This window comes from Phlebotomus argentipes, unplaced genomic scaffold, assembly GCF_947086385.1.
Source record: "Phlebotomus argentipes unplaced genomic scaffold, Phlebotomus argentipes genome assembly scaffold_18, whole genome shotgun sequence".
Lineage (NCBI taxonomy): Eukaryota > Metazoa > Arthropoda > Insecta > Diptera > Psychodidae > Phlebotomus > Phlebotomus argentipes.
In genome coordinates, this window is record NW_026776177.1 from 3,810,262 (window position 1) to 3,830,204 (window position 19,943).

Here is a 19,943-nt window from a genome sequence, read left to right on the forward strand (position 1 = left end):
GAAATGTCGATTTTATCATTCAATTTTCAACTCGTTCTCCTGAAAAGTTGCCGTTTTTTTACTTTTCACAAGCTTTTCATAGTTTTCATTCGCTCCGTCGAATTATAAAAAAAGAATATAATTTCATCATGATTGAAAGTCATCAGAATTCAAAGTGTTGAATATGAAAATTCATTGCTTACCGTTAAAATACTTACTTGATCTGTTATCGCTGTTGTTTTGACCGACTCCTGGGTTACAGTTTAACTTGGTTTAAGTGCCAAAGACTAGAAATCCTCAAAGTAATCTTCAAAGAGTTTTAAAGTCATTGAGAAGTGCCTTTAATTTACAATACACGGACTCTCGCTTCACTCGTATATGTGGCTGAAGGTCTCTTGGTACACTTGGATGTACGAGTCCTTCTCCTGTGGCGTCATTTGTGCAATCAGGTCGTCCGTGATCTGGTCGATGGGATACTGCCTGCCGCCCACGCTCACCGTCGGGCTCTCGTCCTCTGACTCCGATTCCGCCGCCATCATCATCGCTATTCAAGGCAGAAGAAATACAGAGAGATTAGCGCGCGTCGGCCGGGAATGCGGAGGAACTTACGGATTTCCGTGTTGTCCATGGCGGCGTCCTCGTCACTCGAGTCGCCGCTGGAACTGGCGCCGGCGCCAAGACCGCGCACGGCGTTGGCGGTGCTGTTTTGGCCGTGCTGCCGCTCGTTCGCCAGCAGAACGGACATGATGTCGTCGCCCTCTTTCCGTGCGCGTCCCGCCGTGGCCACCGGCACGCCGGGACGCTCTGGCAGAGTGTCCGGCGAGCTGCGCGCGTCGTCCAGCACTGTGCTCTCCGTCATCCAGACTGGCCGATCTTTGCGCCGCGCCTCCGAATCCGTCGTGTCTGCGCCAATCGTCACGTTCACGCGCGCCTCCTCGACTGCGAAGCCCTGCGATCGCGTCGCCTCGCCCGACCACGTCTCCTGGCTGACCACGCGTCCTGGCTTGATGATCCTGCGAGACAAGAGGAGCGAATGTTATCACTGAGGAACGCCAAGAGGGGCGATTTCCCACGAAACTCACCCTCGTATCGTGTCAATGTCCACGGGCTCCGGCTCCAGGCACTCCGGCGCCAGCTTGATGCTCTCCACGTCGCGCAGGAGATCGTAGAGAGGCTGCAGCTGCTCATTGAACTTGGCCAGCAGCAGGCGAGAGTCCTTCTTGGGCAGCGCCGACAGATCCTCCTCCACGGCATTGCCGCAAAATGTGCACCGAAACTCACCCGTGTGGAAGTCAAAGAGCTGGTCAGCCTCCAAATCCGTGAAGGTCTTGTTGCAATTCGGACAGCGGAAGCTGGCGCGACTCGTCGCGTCGCGCTCCTCAGTCTCCATCCGCTTCCGCATGAGGTCCAGCTTGTACTTCACCACATTCACGAATGTTTTGTAGTTAATGAAGTAGTAATTCACCTTCTGCGCCTTCCCATCCGGCCCGGTTTCCATCTTCAGGCGCACCTGGAGGAATTTGTCGTTCTTCAGAATGGCTATTCGTGATCTCAGTTGCTTCCTCTCGAACTTGAGCAGTTCACAGAGGTCGTCCTCCTTCATGCCTGCAAATACGAGAGGGAAATTGTGAGTTCCGGGCGGGAAAGGAGACATTTTTGGCGGTCTTACAAGGATTCCTCACGAGCATGTCCACGAGGAGGGAGTCTTCTATTGTGTAGAATCCACGCACGACGAGTCGCGCGAGTTGCTTCAGACTGCTGGGAATCTCCGTGACCAGCTGTTGGTCAGACATTGTGAGCCTCTCTTACTTTTCTTAAACTATATTAATGAGAATTCTTGGTAGAAACCACGCGCGCGCGCGCGCCGAATTCAAAAATCACTGCTGCCAATCGCCGCGAACGAAAGCTCCCCGACACGAACGCAGCACTTCGGCACCCGAGCGAGTCTCTCGGGTCGGCGACGAGAGAGCGAGAGAGCGACTTTGGCCGAACTCACGATTGGTGCTTCTCTCTTTTAGTTCAGTGGGAATTGCTTCTCAATGTAGCCACGGAGCACAAGACAGAAACTCACGATTTTTATGGCCGCCATCGACAAAGTGCGTGTTATTTTAGTTGGGGACTCCGGTGAGTGCCCCCCGTGTGCGAGATAAACCACTTTTGAGTACTCTTGGGCAGTCTTTATTGAGTAATTTGTACAGAAAAGTCCACCGCGATGGAAAAGCACGGCTCGCTTTTGACAGACGTCCAACCTTGGGCTTGCCCGATGCGAGGGTGTCGCGAAATTTGGATTTTGAATCTATTGGGCAACCCCAACGGTCGGGAAATCCCGACCGTCCCGAGCCGGAGTTCAATGACTCGCGGGAGATTCACTGTTTTTTTTTCCTTCCTTCCTCCCCACTTGCAGGCGTTGGGAAAACCTCCCTGACCCACCTCATCGCCCACAGCGAGCCACTGACGTCGCCCGGATGGACTGTCGGCTGCTCGGTGGAGGTGAAGCTGCACGAATATAAGGAGGGAACTGCGCAGCAGAAGACTTTCTTCGTGGAACTCTGGGACATTGGCGGCTCTGTGAGTCACAAGAACACTCGGGGGGTGTTCTACACGCCCACTCACGGCGTGATTCTCGTGCACGACCTCACAAATCGCAAGAGTCACGAAAACCTGAAGCAATGGCTCATGGAGATCATCAACAAGGACGGCAAGGACATCGGCAAGGGCGGAAATGACACTGACTTTGATCCCGAGCAATTTCTAGGCGCGACACACGTGAGTTGAGATTGCAAATTGAGTGTTTGGCTCAGGAGACAGGCGAAGATGTCTCTAAATTCGCCCATTTTCCAGATTCCTATTCTAGTGTTTGGCACAAAACTCGATCATGTCGACGAGACGCAAATCTCGAAGCACTTGCAGAGATACTCAATGAATGGGAGCATCGCTGAGCAGTGCGGCGCTGATGAGATTTGCCTGAATTGCCACGACACGAGATCTCTGGCCGCCGGAACGACGGACGCGGTGAAGTTGAGCAGATTCTTCGACAAAGTGATCGAGAGGAAGTATTTCTCCAAGGATTCCAGCTTCTTCAGTGACAAACGCAAGTTTGTCAGTCCTTTCACGTCGCCTCTGAACACGCCCTTCAACAGTCCCTTCGCCACATCGTCATTTGCTAGTCCGCCAATGAATTTGGACACGGTTCTTGAGTGATAATTAGGTAGGATTTTGATATAAGATATCATAAATTATGATTTAGGGTTAAAATAAAATTGTAAAAAGTCAGAAAACCAATTTAGACAATCATTTTCTATGAGAAAAATGATAAAATTATAGGATAAATTGATATAAATGTATCATAAATAATGTAATAAAACATAAAGACTTGTATTTCACACAAATGTATGACTAAATAATCTCAATGAATGAACTGAAAATATGGAAAATATATTTTTCTATCGCATTAAATTGATTTTTACTTGATTTTTGATCATCTTGAGACTTGATGTGATTGCCAGGCAGCATATGCTGCACGCAGCTTCAAGTCAAATCAATCCAGCCAAATCCAAACCGCCGCGCATTCAAATAATATTGACAAGATAATTGAAATAAAATCACTTCAGAATTATTTATTGTGCTTATAAATATTCTCCTTTTATTTCCTATATTACGAATATCTTTTTCATCATTTCTTATAACATTCATCCACAATGTGTGTGTGTTGTGTGTCTGTTAAATCAGTGTTTTTTTTTCTATCCTTCACAATTAATCTTCAGTTACACATCATTCAGTAAATATCAATCGTCTTCGTCATTTTTCTTCTTCGCTCTAAATTGTTTTTACTTCTTCTCGATAACGATATAATTCCAATAGAATTTTCTCAATTTTCTTCTAATTATTTTCTTTGACAAAAAATGTACTAAATAAAAATTATTTTATACTGCAATGGAAGATTTTTCATCTGATTTATTTATGGAAGAGTGCATCAGATGGAAAGGTGTTTATCTGGAGTTTTTTTGCTAAAAAAACACGTTTGGAAAGTCTGAGGAAGAGTTTATTTTTTTTTGGTGTGTGAAAAAGTGTGTTTTATAGACTCTTTTGCAACTATGAATTGTAAATAGTTTCTTTTCTCCTTTCCATTATTTCTCATGTCATTTTACAATCTTTAATAATTTGTTTAATGAACAGAGGAAGATGAAAAATATTGTGATATTGATTATTGATAGAATAAATTCTCTAGAATATTCAATAAACTCCATTTTTTCCTTCTTTTTTCTTTTTAAATACAATTTATATACCTTTTTTATTGTTTTAATAAATATAAATGTAAGGTTTTCATGTGTTTTCATTATCTTAAAAACAATTTCATTCTTCTTTATTAAATATAATTTTTTTTCTTGTAAATTCTTTTCTTTTTCTCTTTAAATATAAAGACTTTACTTTGCTCTTATATAAGTTTTTCTTCTTTATTTCTTTTTAAATGACATTTTTATCGGTTTTTTCTTTCTGGAGGCTTCGATTTTTTTTATTTCGCTCTGTTTGATGAGGAAAAGGGGTGAAAACTTCAACTCACAGTGGTTTAAAAATGAAGGGGAAAAAGATGTTAAGAAGCTTCTCGAGAAAAATGTTGTGGAAAAAAATGTGTTCTTTTTTTCTCCATTTCTTATTCTTATACTTTAATTAATATTTAATATTGCAACATTCACATAAGTTTCACTTTCGGGGGAGGAGGAGAAATAAGGATCGTGTGACTTTTACTCGTCTTCAATACATTTATGTTTTCCATTTTTTTTTGTATATTTTAATAGCATTATGGTAATAATTACTATTGTGCCTATATAATAATGTGAGTGTTTTCATCTTCATTATTTTTTCTTCAGTTATTTTAACATTTTTAAAAGTTATATATTTTAATAATTTTTACCTATATATTTCATTCGATATACTCTTCAAAGTTTTATGTTTTCTCCATCTTTTTAAAGTTCTCCGCGCCACTTTTAAATGACATTATCTAGAAATTCATGTATTTTTTCCATTCTTTCCCATTCTTTTCCTTATGATGACACTTCTTTTCGTTAGTTTTCTCTCTTTTTTTCTCTCAAGTAAATTCTGCCAAATATTTGTTTGCTTTTAATGTATTTTTAAAATGTGTTTTCCACTATTAATAAACATATCCTTTTCTTATGTTTTATATATAGTTTTTTTTAAGTAATTAAGACTACAGTGGAGATTGATTAAAATTTTACGTTGCTGTGTTTTTTTTCTTATAAGTTTTTTTTCTCACTTAAGTTTGAAAATGATTAAAAACTAATGCATTGAGAAAGATATTTTTTCTTAAGATAAAATATTTTTGCTTTCTCAATGTAAAAAATCTATGAATATAGAAAAATTATGTTCCTACAAATATGTTTGTTTGTTTTTTTTTTAGTAAATTTGACTAAAACTTTTCACAGTTTTGCAAATGATAAAAATGATAGAATGTTTATTAGTTTTTCTTTTTATTAACGTTGAAATTCTAGGTATTAGAAATTATTGATTGTATATTTTTGAGCTCAAAAGATTAAGTTAATCTTTTATCAATTTATAGTCACTATTTCATCATTTATCTGATAAATTGTATAAAAAATTCTCCTCGCAGGGTGAGAAGAGAAACTATGTTGTTTTTTGGTGTATTTTTTCAAATAAAAAAGAGATCTGTTGATCTAGTTTTTGAGAACTCAGTGTAGAAAAAGACATCAATAGAGAACTTTTGCCATGAACAATTGCTATAATGTACAGCAATTGCCGCACTCCAAAACTTATCACTAAGATTCTTTTTAGGAGAAATATAGTTTTTTTTTGGTTTTTTTAGCTATGAAAATTATTCCTACATTATGTTATGGAAGATAAGGGTGTTTTTTTGAGTGAGGGATGAAAAATACAAAGAATACTTGCAAAATTGCTGCTCTCATGATTTCCAGTTACTGTAACTTACGTGTGAAATCAATTTTTAATCACATTTACAGCCAATTCTAATCACTCTCTAGGGTTTCATCGGGTTTCTTTTTTTTGAGTTTTATGCATAAAATGTTCCTTTACAAATTTTCATCTACAACTTTACTTCGGGGGAATTTCCACTAAAAAATCACACCACTTCGTCACAAAAGCCAATCTTCGTCGATTCGTCAATGGTTTTTTTCTTGGTACGATTTTTTCTTTTCATTTCAAAAATAATCCTATGAAAAAATTTCTTACATTGAATCGTTTTTTAGAAGAGGGGAGAAATTTTCACTATATATCTTTTCTGTCCTGTTTTTTCTGTCACACAAGAATTTTCAAACTTCCAACCATTTGCGTGACTTCTTTTTCTTTTTTTGGTTGATCATGTGATGTCAGAAGAGCTTCTTCTTCTATTTTCCTTCATCTCATGTTCATTCTTTTAAATACCTTGTAAATATATGTGCATTAGTAAAAATTATATATATATATATATATTTATTTTCTTGTTGTTAAAGGTCAAAAAGTTCTTTTTTTTCTCTTCCTTTTCTCACATCTCTCTTAAAATTGTTATTTATGTAATCATTTTTCTTTTTTTCGCTAAAGTCTATTTCGTTTCATCTTTGCGTGTTGAAGACTGCGCATCCCCTAAGCTAACCGTGTCTCGTGGTTTCCACACTGGGGACCCTACAATCAAAAAAAAGTAAAGGCCAGATTAAAAAACCAGTACGAAATAAAATCTAAGGAATTTATAGGTTATTTCGACAATAATATTCTCTTGCTTTATTTTCTTGTGAGCTAAACAAAATTATTTTGCGCCACTTTGAGGGGTCAAAAAGCAACTGTTAAATATATAAAATTGCATAAATGCAATCACAAAAGTCATTTTCAGACTTAAACACTCAATATTCTATTTTTATTTCTTGCTTTAAAGTTATTTTAAACCATTATTTGAGATTTTTATTTAAATAATACGGAAAATCTTCAAGTTTGAGTCACTTTAGCAATTTCAAGATGTTTTTCGCGGTTACAAACTGCCTCATTTTCTGAAGCGAAAATGAAGAGCGATTACAGACTTGCTGGTGATCCACGAGAGGCTAAACGAGTGTGTAGCTGGTTGAGCCAGAAAACACGACTAATCCCGAAACACGACAATATATCGAAGGTTCAACCGTTGTTTATGCGCCGAAAATTCACCGAAACATTTCTCAGCTCAAAACGGATAAAATGGCGGATTTCACACTTTCAGACAAAATAAACAAATCCAATTAACAGCTGAGAGCGAAACACGAAGCAAAATTGTCGCTAGTGTCGACAAAGAAGAATAACTTCAGAGTGTGTTTAGCGCCAGTTTAGCCACGAATTATGGCTGATCTGATCTTTACACACTCCAAGCTCATCCACGGAGGATTGATCCCAGTTCCCATCGATTCGAGAGTAATCCGCAAGACTGTAATTGCTCTAATGAGGAACCTTCAAACTACGTCTTAAAAATTAAACACTGATTGACAGTTGCGTTTTGAACGACACTGGCATAAGAGAGTAACAGGGATTTAATCAGCAAACTCTATTAAAGGATCTCTTGTCAGACAAACAAGGGTCAACGATAAGTCTAGTTGGAAATGTCTAATCATACACATTGCATTGTTTTACTGGGATATCAAAATCACTGAAGAAGAAGAGGAAGAAGAAGAGAGAGAGATTCTGAGAGTGAAAGAAAATCATGCATGTTGTCACCAAAAAAAAGGGGAGGAAAAGTGTCATCTATTCATATTCTTCGCAATATTCTATAACATCGTGTATTTATTTGGATTTATTTATCTTCCCACAAATTGAAGAAATTATAGAAAACTAAATACAACAGAAAAAAACACAGGAAAAGAAGTTTTTTTTATTTCATTTCAACAAGGATAATGAAAGAAAATAACAAGAGGGTTCTAAGTGTGTGTCAACCATCGGACAATTTTGCATTTTTTTTTTGCTAAGGAGGAGAAAAGAAGCAACGATTTTTGTCATTTTGTATTGTTTTTTTTTTATGGAAATTTTGAAAATGTCGATTTTCTTTTTGGTAATCTTTGTCCACCGAATTTATATCCTTTGCAACCAAACAGGAGTGCTCTAGTGTGGAAAAATTTGTTACGGAACACACTAAATTGTCTAGTACTTCTTGTGGGTTCACTTGCCGTTCGAAATAAGTTACAATAACTAAGAAAATCGGTACAAAAATCACATTCACATTTCACTTTTGGATTTTGATTTTGCTAAATTTTCTTGTCTCAGTTAAATTCATTACTAAAAACAGAGAGAAAAATGCACAGAATAACCACTGAAGAGGAACATAATTGATAGTCACAGACAAGTTATGAAAAAAAGAGGCGGAAAATTAAATGAGATTTGCACGAGCGTTGAAAATTTTAGTCAATCTCAATATTTTTTTTTTTGGATTAATTTGTCTTGTTTTCCACTATTTAATAAGTTTTTTTTTCTCCATATTTTAGCTATGTTTATATGTTTCTGATTATCATTGATTTGGGTTTCCTTTATTTCATTTGATTTTGCTTTTTATTTTAGTGCATTTGTGATAAAAGGGGAAGAAGAAGTGACTGGAAGAAATAAAACTGAAAAAGATATTTAGAAAATAAGGGGAAAATGCATTTTTGATGTGAAAATGAGAATTTTGTGTTCAATCCAATAAATTTTTTTCAATTATTTTCTGTGTTTTTTTGGTTTTTTTTCTTTTACTAAAATATTTGCAGGGTTATATTTTCTTTTCTGCTTTTTTTGTCACTAAAACGTTTATGAAGAATTTGTGTAGATGACAAGTGAGCAAAAGAAGACATAATGGCGAGGCGGGAGACTAACGAAAAAAGCATACAAAAGATCATCATTTTGGTTAGAAAATAAAACAATTTTTAGAAAACATAAAATACTGATGAAATTGCAAAAGGAGAGGTGAATTCTATCATTAAAGAGTGCATCTTTCCAACATTTTCTCAATAAATATTTCATTCTAGTAATATTTTGATTATTCTTCTGCTCACATTAAACTATTTCTTTTGGCTAATTTTTTATTATTTCTTTCTCATTTGCCTATAATCGTAGTTTTCTTCTTTCTTTTCATGGTAGTTAAGGACTTCAACGGTCAAGATAGACAGTAAATTCTTCGAAGGAGATATTTATTGTATATATAGAGTATTTCCATTTTAAATACAATTTCATGTCTTGTTAAATATTAACTCATGTCTCAATGGGCTTTTTGAGATAATTAACAACATTTTCAAATACCTGTATATTCTACGTTGTTTTTATTCCTTTAAACACGATCGATAAAGATTTAGTTGTTTTGATTATCATTCTTATAATATTTTATGGTTATTATGTGACAAAGTCTCTCGGGGAGGGTGAAGAAAGTGGCCAAAACAACGTGAATCCCTAATAAAGTGTTATATTTACTCTCTTTTGCAAAGTGAACGAGCAAAAAATTCCATTGAAGAGGTATTATAAGATTATACTTTGTATATAAGTTTCCTTTCTTCCAGGTCTTGGTATAAAAGAAGACATTTTCTTTGTAACTCGTGAGAAGGTATTTTCCAATCTTTCTTTTCTGTTTGCTGTGTGTGTGTAAAAGTGAAACAACAAGTGAGATAAATGCACCGCAGTGGGTGTCGCAACTGCCTTTGCTCATGGCTATACTCGAATATCAGTAGCTGCGAGAGGTTGATTTGCATCTGCCCGAAGAGGTACTCGGTTACACGTGAATTTCGTACGTGTCGTTGCAGTCAATGCACACCCCGTCGCCGCGCTCAAAGGAGCCTCCCGGGGATGCGGACTTGCTGCGCGTGATCTTCTTCCGCGTGCGACTCTGACGCACGCGGGACTTATGCTAGGAAATGCGGCGACTCTGCAGCAGACAGTCCACGCACGTTGGATGCCTGATGGCCCTGGTCAGGGATTCATTGGAATTCTTGAGTCTGGGGCTCGACTTGCCGCGATACATGTAATCATCCACATATCGTTCTGGGGAGCGATCGTACCGCCGCGGGGCGGAAACGATGATCGGCTGGTTCTGCCTTGACTTGTAACAGTCGAAGCTGTGACACCCGTAATCGAAGTACGGATAGTCGAAGCTGTTCGCCATGGACGCAGAGGCGCTCAGGCTGCGACCATCGTACATGGGATCGTACTCGACAGAGTCGAAGCTTGTGCGAACGGACGCAGATTCGCTCAAGCTTCGCATTCGCTGTTTGTTATAGTAGTCAGGCGATCGTGAGTCTGGGGAGCGCGAAGTGCTGCGCTTCTTCGCGAGGAGTCGCGATTGACGCTCGATTTCGCGACTCCTCTGGTTCGCGTACTCACGATCGGACTCGGAAGAGTAGTAGCGATCGAACATTGCCCTGGGACAGGGAATGTCAGGAAAGTGTGGACTAGATCGATCCGGGGAGCGATTATCGAAGCTACTGCCCGGACTTAAGCCCTTACACGGAAGCCCATCCAGCGCGCGAAGATCCTTGGGACTAAGCGAACGCTTGAGAATAGAGGAAGATTTGGGAGTTGTGTCTCCACTCGTCACCGCCTTCGTGCTGTGAGATCGCTTGAGAATTCCCCCGCCCTCAGGTCTAGGACTCAGTTCGATGCTCGAACTGTCGCGACTCAGACTCCTCTTCATTGGGGGACTTCGCGATGATCTCGGAGACTTGATCTTGATGATCTTAACAGGACTGCTGCCTGTTGACTTGGATTTGTCAGGAGGACAGTGCAGATCGTGCTTAGTCGTTCTCAATATCGTTTTTGGCGTTCCTTCACCCGACTTCTTACGCTCTACCTGAGATTTCTGTGTTCCTGTGGCATTGCCGCCTTTCTTCTTCGTCACAGTCACACTACTCTTCGTACCCTCATCTTCTGTACTCTCTCTGGGAGTGTCACTGCTCTCCTCCGAGGTGCCCTTCCTCAACTCTCCAGCACTGCGCTCCTGCTTGGGCGTGACACTCTCTTGAGAGCACTCAAAATGAGCCTCTTTCAAATTCGCCATGTACTTTGCAATGTCACACGTGTCGCCTGCATCGAAACTGTCTATCTCGAGACCGCTCAAATGCTTATCTACCATCTTGTGTTCCCCATTCGTTTCGGGGAACAACTCTATAATATCTATCTCTTTGCTGGGCGACGTGGCCTTCTTACCTAAGTCCTTCATGAGCACCGGCTGATACGTTGACGGCGCGTGGGAGGACTGGATCAGGCGCGCCTGACTGCCAGTGCTGCCCACGGAGAGGGTCGATGTTGTGCTCAGTGTTAGGTGGTTTGGAGTTCGCCCCAGGGTGGCCTTTCCCTTAACCGTGCCATGCTGGGAATCTTCCTCACCCTCGCTCTTGATGCCAGGATCGTGACGGTCCAACTCGCTGGTGGTGCGCTTAGGAACTGGAGGTGGATCTGACGATGGAAGCTCGATTACTGCGAGTCTCCTTTTGGGTACAACATGCGAACCTACCTGCAGAATCACCCACGGTTTTACTCCGACTCCGGAAGGTCGTGTGTGGCTGCGGAATGTCGTCGCAATCCTGACTGCTCATAAGATTGTCGTAGTCCAAATTGCCGGCCGAGTGGCGTTGGGAAGTCTTGGATTTCTTCATCTTGCCCAGCGTCTGCGATCCCTGGATGATTGTGATCTGCAAGCAATGCTTCAGTTAGTCGCTGTTAGTTTTCTGCAATTGTGCTTGTCTTACGGTCTGCTTTGGTCTCTCGAGCGTCTGTGAGCTTCCTCCCGCCGACACACCCGACAGTCCGGCAACTGAAGTGAGACTGCCCAGTCCCTTCATCGGTATTGACATGTTTCGCACGCTCTCCCTAATAATTTGACGAATGGTTTTCAGAAAGGCGTTCCTGAAGTCAGCAGTGCTGCAGAGAAATCTTCGGTTAGCAATTGAACTCAGGATGAGGAAGAGAATTGAGCTTGTCACCTGTTCGAGAGCACGTAGACCTTCTCGGAGCGTCTCTGGAGTTGCGACCTGAGATGAATGAGCTCCCAGAGGAAGTGCGAGTCCATGTCTTTCGCTGACGAGGCTCGCACCTGAACCTCCGTGACGGGAATGAGGACCTGATAGCGGATGATCTCCACCTCGTTCGGTGCATTCTTGCTGGACACGCCCATCAGCTTCTTCTTCTGGCGCAGTCGCTCCTTGCACAGAAACACCACGGCCGACTTGAAGACGAAGCACATGGCATGCAGCTCCAGACCCTTCTTGATCTTCCCCAGGAAGTCGGATATGTTGAGCCACTCCACACCGCCGTAGTACAGCAGATCACCTAAGTGGTAGACAACTTCTCAGAATTATTCACCACATGACTGCCTCAGCGTTCACACAGAGCAACAGACACGCATTTAGGATGGACAGTGTGGAGTACCTGGACTGAGGTCGATGGGCTGCTTGCAGGACTTCTGGTGCTGCCGGAACAGGTGATCGAAGATCGCGCCGTACTCCTCGTGAATTCGTTGCATTTCATTGATGTGCTCAGCCACCTTCTCCATTCCCTTCAGTGCCTCTGCAGACAGAGAGAGAGAAAATGCACACGGCGTTAATTCACCAGTTCATGGCTCGACTGATTATTCAAATAAAAATTAACACGAGCATAAATTTATGGCAATAGATACAAGTGATTAAAATTAAATTGGAATTTATTGTGATATTTCAGTAGAGTGGAATTTGGCAAAATTAAATTGTGACATTTTGGACAGAGGAGGAAAAGCGCTCAATTTCCAAAATGAAATGAGAACAGAAATTATTCACTCTTTTTTTTCATACTGATTGCAGTGCAAATTGAATTTTTCCGGGACATTAATAAAATTCAAATTAATCATACCCGTGGAATTTCAATGCGAATTTCCCTACTAATTTGCCTAATTAGTCCAGTTTGCGAATGACTGGCATAAGAGGTGTGATGGCGCACTCACCGACTAAATGCAAATGCTCCTCTGCATTCGGATCAGACAAATTCCGCAGCTGCTGCAGCAGAAGTGGATACTTGAGGATTCGCTGAATGGGCTTAATCAGGAAGGACTCCAGCGTGCTGCTGTGCTGCTGCTTCGGATTGCGCGCCGCCAGGAATTCCTGCAGAGCTTGATTCCCTTCGTCTGCGAATTAGACAGCGGAAATGCACTTCATACTCAAATTGCTTTCACGCCCCAAAATTCAATTATAGTGTCAATGTTTGTCTGCGAAATGTAAATGTAAATTCCACAATTGCACTGTTAGAAAATCTACCGGGTTTTCTTTAGGGGTGCAATAATCTTGGGGAAATAATCAAGAGGCAAGTCACAGTGCTATTTTCTAGGAAATTTAATAATCTCAATCAAATATATAATTATTTGAATAAAATAATCAATAAATGATTATTCCGAATAATCAAATTTTGAATAAAATTAAATAATCAGATTTTTAATAATAAAAAAATCCAAATTTGAATAAAAATAACAACAAAACAATGATTGATTGAAATTTGTTTGAAAAAATTCAAATTTTGATTAAATATTCAGGAATTAATCAAAAAATGATTGAAATTTGTATGAAATGATCAAAATTTGAACAAAAATCACGAAATAGTCAAGGAATTATTGAAATTCATTCAATCATTGAATATTTACAAAGTTAATGGTCTCAAAACGCGCTCCCATGGGAAATAATTGAATGCGATTCTCTGTTCTACTTTCCAACAGTGTATTTTCCACATAAAATTGCAAATACTCACTGGGATGCAGCACTTTCTGCGCCTTGCTGTGACTCGCGCAGAACGAAGAGTAGAGCTTGAAATGATTAACGTAGTAGAGAAAAGCGGAACCAATGGAGAAGAGAACATTCTGCAAAGAGACAGAAAATTGCAATAAGATTGAGTGGATGAGCAAAAATGACAAAACACTCACCTTAAACTGACATGGCAGATCGAATTTATAAAAGTCCGGCTCGAGTTCGAGTGCTTCTTCGAGATTTTGCAAAAATTGACGCTGAAATGCTACAATTTCCTGAATATTCCCAAACAGTGCGGCAATTTCGGCATTGGAGAGGAATGTTTCGCGCTTCAGCGGCTCCAAATAGTATTCGAGTAAATTATTTAAATGCTGCAAAATTACATGAGAAAAGAGAGAGAGACATTTTGGGATGAGTGAGACATTTTTCTTCTGTTGGCACCAAGAAATTTCACTGCATTTGAAAGAAAAGAAAAAAAGGGAGAGAAGAAAATGTGATTTTCCATTTGACCAACCTTAACATAAGTCTTTTCCGTATCGACTAGTTCTAGTATCACTTTTCTCAATTTTTCCGCGTCGCTCAGCTGTCGCGATGGCGCCAATCCGGCAATGGAAGAGGAAACTGATCCCGTTGGACTCGATTTTCTCGTCTCCTGGGGTGAACGACAGAAGCCCGTAATCTAATTATTTCGAGGAAGAAGAGACTCTCTGAGAAATTCAATTGGAGAGATAAACTTGGGTCTTTCCGACGCGGATGCAGAAGAGCCGAGGACCGAGCGAGAATCCAATTGTCAGAGTGACCAGCCAAGCGTTGGAGTGTAAAAGCCATCAAGATCTGCTCAAACATTCGCAAAATCACTCATACACGATTGGACACTCTGACCATTGCTTTCCCACGCTCTTTTCCTCGCCTTTTTCACGCTGAAGCTCGGCGAAACTACTTTGTGACAACGTCCAAGATACTACCTATGATAGAGAGCTGTTCTTGAAACATAGCTTTATGTTGAAGCAGATGAGAAGCTCTAGAGTTTCTACTGGAAAAGCTTTTACACACTGGAAAATATGTATACTTTGATGGAAAAGCTGGTTCATGTTTCTCATGAGATCGCAATTATGTCAAAAATGTTAATTAAAATATAAATTGAAAATAATCTTCTCAGTGTAATTGACATTTTAATTAATTTCACTATAAATTCCTAAGTAATACACAAGGGGCAGATATTATGGCCGGAAGTGGTGTACAGCTTTTTAAAAGAAGTGTTAGGAAGTGGTGAAATTTTTAGAATATTTCCAATGCAAAAGCTTCTATTTCAACAAATTGAGTCATTTTCTAAATTATTTTGCCTAGAAAAATCCATTTTATTGCTTTTTTAGGTTATGTGATTGATTTAAAATAGCTTCTGGTGATTAAATAATCCTCAAAATCACCCAATTTGTGTTTCAGCTAAGAATATTCCTTTTTTTCTCACCAAATTTGAACATTTTAGTTAGAAGAAACATCACATTGGTTGAAAACAAGCTTAAAAGTCAATCATAACTTCAAAATATATCATTGCAGTGTGAAAAAATGTCTCTTTGCTTAGTTATTTCCGCAATTTGTGCTGAAAATTGGCAAATTCAGGATTGATATTATCCAATGAAGGATTTTTAACCGCACAATTAATGTAAGCATTTTCCAAAGGCAAAAAATGTCTTTAAAAATAGAGGAATTGTGAAAGTGTCAGGAAGTGGTGTACAGATTCTAGGCATACTATCTCTCCCTTGATAACACATAAATGATAAGTATTTCCACAAGAAATTACTTTGATTTCATGCACGGCAGAATTCTAATATTGATTTTTAATGAGTTTTCAAATTTCTCCGCTCATAAGCTGTCTTTATCCTGTAATTTTCCTAATTGCACAGTGAAATCCTAAGTCACAAAACAACAAACTGACCCAGTTTCAGGAGTAAACCGAGAAACCACAAGGTAACCCCTTCGGATTAGGAGTTGTGAACCAGCTTCTCAAAGGTGGAGCACTTTAACCGATGAATTAGCTAGAAACCACTAGTGAGTGTTTGCTGCTGAAGAGCCCCCATTGAGTCTCTCCCACAGGATTTAATCATCAAATGAAGCAACTCGATGAAAACATGCAATTTTTCCCGGGGCGGGCGGGCGGGGGGTGGAATGCAGGGGGTGGATATTCTCTAGAGTGTGGGCGGGGAAATTAATTAGAGTAATTGGATATTTACCTGTTCGGCCGTTTTCAGCAGATTCTCAATCTCGAAGCTGTTGTTCCGCAGCTGCTTCTGGCCCGCCTGAGACTCCATGCCGGACGACGTCGCGTACTCGGGCTCTGCCAGGGAGGAGAGAGAGAATGGGAAATCAATTAGCACGGCCATCCCACCGGAGACTGAGCTGCGACTCACTCCATCCAGGAGCCGGAACAATCAGCCCGGAAATCATCTCCTCGCTCATGATGGGTGGATCCGAGGGCGGCGGCGGGCACACCAGGGAGTCAATCATGTCATCGGTGACGCGCATTATCCCGGCCAAATCCGGCGGCTCCGTTCTCGAGGACCTCATCATCATGCAGAGCGCCTGCTCCTCCTGCAGCACGCTCTCGAGGTACATCATGTCCAAATCCGACACGATGGCACCGTTGATAACCATTATCTCGTCACCCTTTATCAATCCTGCAGCCAAAAGTGTCCGCATGTGTCAATTACCATCGCCTTTTCTCTGTCTCCACGGCGAAAAAATCAGGGGCCACTTCAGCTCTCATCTCAACAGCATAATAACTCTTGTTTATCGCTCTTCCATGTCCTGACTTTTCCCTCCTCTGCGGGGGGAGAATCTAGAAATTTTCTGTGGTGCTCGCTGTAATATTTTCCCCGAACTTCCCGAAGCAGAACAGCGCGCGAGATAGTAGCTCAGCACAGCCTCTCTGCACACTCATGGAAATTTATTTTGCGAGAAAAACACAAAGAGATTGCTCGCGGCACTCGAAAGAGCAAATATTTGAGGGAATTTCTCCACTAAAACAGATCCAACCCAGTGGGTGGCAAAGTCATTCTTTCCCCCGCGCCCCTCGTCGAACCCTCAAATTCACCCCTATTTTGTCTAGTTTTTGACAAATATATATAATTTCCATCCATCGCTCATACATATTTAGATTATTGTTTTTCCATAACAGCCAAAAGGCGTAAAGTTTGACGCGCGAGTAGTTAAAGTTTAATTGCACCTTTTCACGCTGAAATTACTTCATGGAATATTGCAATATGGAAATTTTTGGGGGATAGAATTCAAAATTCATGCATTTTATAAATACATTACAAATTCTAGGGGATTTTTGGCACATTACACCAGCGACAATATTAAAAATTCATGAGTAAAAATTAAAATTTGTGGTTTATATAATTTCTATTGTAATTGTTGTACACTTTGTGTACAAAAGGGCTTAATAAATTATTTCTGGAAGCCACTTGGCCATTGTTCCGAGAGCTGAAGTGTAATTTAAGTGAAAAACCCAGAGAAAGCAATACAAGAAGAATGACGTCGGATTATGTGTGGTTGAGAAGAGACAATGGAAAATTAATTTTTAATTTTGATTTCTCGTACAATTCCTTAAATCTGCGGTAGACATTGCCTTTTCCGATTAACGTGACCTATTCTCTCTTCGTTTCCTTTCAAGTACTGCTGAAAATTCATTTTTCACCCAGAAACCTTAATGGGAGAAAGCTTAATTCGTTTATTTGACTTAAGACGTCGTTGTAACATTACGAAATTCATATTTCGGTTCGTAAAAGCTACTAATTTGGTGTTGTGACTAAACTATTTCATAGTTTATATTTGCGGACGCTCGATGGCGCTAGTGTGAAGCACGAATGAAATACGAACGAGAAGGCAAAGTTGGGATTTTATTTAATACGAATTTCAGTTGTTAAAAATTCATTTAGTCTTTGATGTACGTTTAAAAGCTTTGGGAAAATCTCTAGTTTCTCTGGAAAATATCATAAAACGTCCGGAAATACATAACCTCAATCTGGTTCAATGCAATATATCTTTGCTAATCAACCTAAAGACATAATTTCTGTTTATTTCCTCGGTTTTCTCGTGAAATTCCCTTTTTTTCTCTGTTTCCCTGTTTTGTAGTCTTGCAACACCTTTTGACGAATTCATATTTTTGACAGCCTATTTAAAATGCTATGAAAGTAAAATTGCAACGACGCTTTAATTTGTTTAAGAAAGGAAATCTCCCTTTGTGATATCTATAATTAATGAATGCACATTCATTTCATATGCAAAACACGAGTTGAGTGCGCCAAACACCGAGACTTATTTACAAGTCTATACATAATGTATAATCTCCGGTTCTATTCTCGCTTTCGCCAATGTAAACTTTTTAGCGACTAAGCTAATATGTAAAATTTGCATGTGGCTTTTGCAGACTCTGCAAGTGAAACTCATCTGTGTTTTTTCATACATCACATGCCCGGGGGTTGATAAGGAATGTGAGTGAATGAAAGGGTCAGAAATCGCGATACTCACCGTTCTGCATCGCCACACTCTTCTCCTCCACACGACTCACGTAGCAGCAGAGTTCGTCCTGTCGATCCGCATTCTCGATGAGTTCCGCTTCCACCGAGAAGCCCCACATTTGCTCCAATGTCGTCCTCTGCAGCTCAACTTGGTATAAAATTTTGGCGCAAACCTCCACCACCTCGTGTGTGTGGAGCTGCAAAGAGGAGGAGGGTTGGCAAATTAATTCCCCGGCTCATCCGGAGGGCGGCAATTTGGGGGAGGGTCGGGAAAACTCACGTAAGTGTCAATTAGGTCGTTTCTATGAGGCACAAAGTAGTTATGATCCTCCATATCTCGTCTCTTCTTCACCCGTATGAAGTGCTCCATGGGATTGAGGCTCTTCCTGGCGCATGCACTGGCCAGAAATTCCTCCACTGACATCGCGTCTCGCAGGTGAACGGTCGTGTGATTGTTGTCCGGCAATGAGATTTTGTACGTTTTGTCCGGGTCATCGCGTGAGCCCATCTGTGTTTTCCACGGCGGAGGGAGAGAGAAAGAGAGAGAGAGGGAAAAGGGCTGAGTTTAGGGTCGCACTAGGCAAACATCCCTTCATGTTAATTTAATTAATTCTCCGGGTGGAATATTGAAAGCTTCGGCATTCCCAAGTGATGAGCAAATTGGTCGTTGTGTCAGTTAAAAATTAAATATTCAAATATGGACCGACACAGATTTTAATGGGTCCCAGAGTGGGGGTTTTGCCTCCCCCTTCAAAAGCACCCTGCGCGACCCGGTGTTGTTCGAATACATAACACGTAAATGTTTATATGCGGTATGTACGATTAATTAAATTTAATTAATAAAGGCAATTAAAATTTTAATTACTACAAAATTAGCCATGTGTTAATAAATCGCCTGTCTAAATAGATTTTCAGGTAATTCACGCGCACATTCTGTGCAGATAAAATTCCAAAACCCCGGATTAGATAACACATTTTTCATGCAGAAATTCAACTTTCTGCTCGTCAAACTCCCTCGAAGACGTTCAAATCTCCTTACCTGCATAGACCGTCGACTGGAGCTGCTGTTGGAGCGTGATAAAAGGGGCGCCCTGCGCTTTGTGGCGCCCCTTCCGGCCAGCAAATTATTAAGAAGTGACGGCGAACGAGCACAGATGAAAGCATGGAAAGATGACACGGTAAAGACACCCAATTTATTCAGGGTGTTTTTCGTTGGTCGCGACACATGAGTCAGAAGAGACTGCAAAAGAGCATTAATGTGAAGAAAATGTGAGCTTTTGAGCAACTGCTGAAAATTAAATAACGCCATAATTGAGTGAAGTTCCGCAATAATGAATAAATTCATACAATGATGTTTAAAGCGATGCTTAAATTGAATGATTTTATAGGCGTTAAATCCAAACACTGGGATTATATTTCCTAAATGGATTGGTGAATAAAGTAAATAGTGGGAATTCCTGATAAGCCTGAATGTTTTCATTGACTTTAACGCACATAAATCCTTATCTTTAACATCGGTCAACGCCTGTTTAATGAATATTTATGCGAAGCTTTTTGGAGAGCTTTGAAAGTGCAATTAGGCCACAGTGAAAGACACTGTGTGCTCAATTGCTCGAAAAGGATGCTGAAGACAACTTGAATAGCGTGAGAGCAATTAGAGTGAACAATTTGAGAGGATTTGAGCAAAAATTTGAATACCACCCGAGAACAATGCAGGTCATTTGAGAGCATCGTGCATAAATCC

General features: G+C 40.3%; 3 protein-coding genes across 3 annotated transcripts in view; 1 reads left to right on the forward strand and 2 right to left on the reverse strand.

Annotated features, from left to right (window-relative positions):
* Positions 1 to 296: 296 nt before the first annotated feature.
* LOC132260577 (general transcription factor IIE subunit 1) lies at positions 297 to 1,918 on the reverse strand. Its single transcript, XM_059758795.1, has 4 exons — positions 1,649 to 1,918; positions 1,062 to 1,584; positions 589 to 992; positions 297 to 523 (listed from the first exon to the last, which is right to left on the reverse strand). The coding sequence occupies exons 1-4, from the start codon at positions 1,770 to 1,772 to the stop codon at positions 348 to 350; spliced, it is 1,227 nt and encodes a 408-aa protein (XP_059614778.1). The 5' UTR covers positions 1,773 to 1,918; the 3' UTR covers positions 297 to 347.
* Positions 1,919 to 1,952: 34 nt separating this feature from the next.
* On the forward strand, positions 1,953 to 3,406 carry LOC132260578 (rab-like protein 3). The gene is made up of 3 exons (XM_059758796.1): positions 1,953 to 2,103; positions 2,384 to 2,745; positions 2,821 to 3,406. Exons 1-3 carry the CDS (start codon positions 2,058 to 2,060, stop codon positions 3,178 to 3,180), a joined length of 768 nt encoding a protein of 255 aa, XP_059614779.1. The 5' UTR covers positions 1,953 to 2,057; the 3' UTR covers positions 3,181 to 3,406.
* Positions 3,407 to 4,942: 1,536 nt separating this feature from the next.
* The window catches only part of LOC132260576 (protein still life, isoform SIF type 1), a 45,317-nt gene continuing 30,316 nt past the window's right edge, over positions 4,943 to 19,943 (reverse strand). The window contains exons 17-31 of the mRNA XM_059758794.1: positions 19,239 to 19,439; positions 18,480 to 18,707; positions 18,210 to 18,396; positions 16,088 to 16,354; positions 15,911 to 16,014; positions 14,194 to 14,358; positions 13,856 to 14,050; positions 13,684 to 13,792; positions 12,890 to 13,069; positions 12,343 to 12,480; positions 11,898 to 12,243; positions 11,664 to 11,835; positions 11,429 to 11,606; positions 11,122 to 11,370; positions 4,943 to 6,630 (exon numbers count right to left, since the gene is read on the reverse strand). Of these exons, the coding sequence (XP_059614777.1) occupies positions 6,551 to 6,630; positions 11,122 to 11,370; positions 11,429 to 11,606; positions 11,664 to 11,835; positions 11,898 to 12,243; positions 12,343 to 12,480; positions 12,890 to 13,069; positions 13,684 to 13,792; positions 13,856 to 14,050; positions 14,194 to 14,358; positions 15,911 to 16,014; positions 16,088 to 16,354; positions 18,210 to 18,396; positions 18,480 to 18,707; positions 19,239 to 19,439 (2,799 nt within the window). The 3' untranslated portion in view covers positions 4,943 to 6,550. The remainder of the gene's footprint in view (positions 6,631 to 11,121; positions 11,371 to 11,428; positions 11,607 to 11,663; positions 11,836 to 11,897; positions 12,244 to 12,342; positions 12,481 to 12,889; positions 13,070 to 13,683; positions 13,793 to 13,855; positions 14,051 to 14,193; positions 14,359 to 15,910; positions 16,015 to 16,087; positions 16,355 to 18,209; positions 18,397 to 18,479; positions 18,708 to 19,238; positions 19,440 to 19,943) is intronic.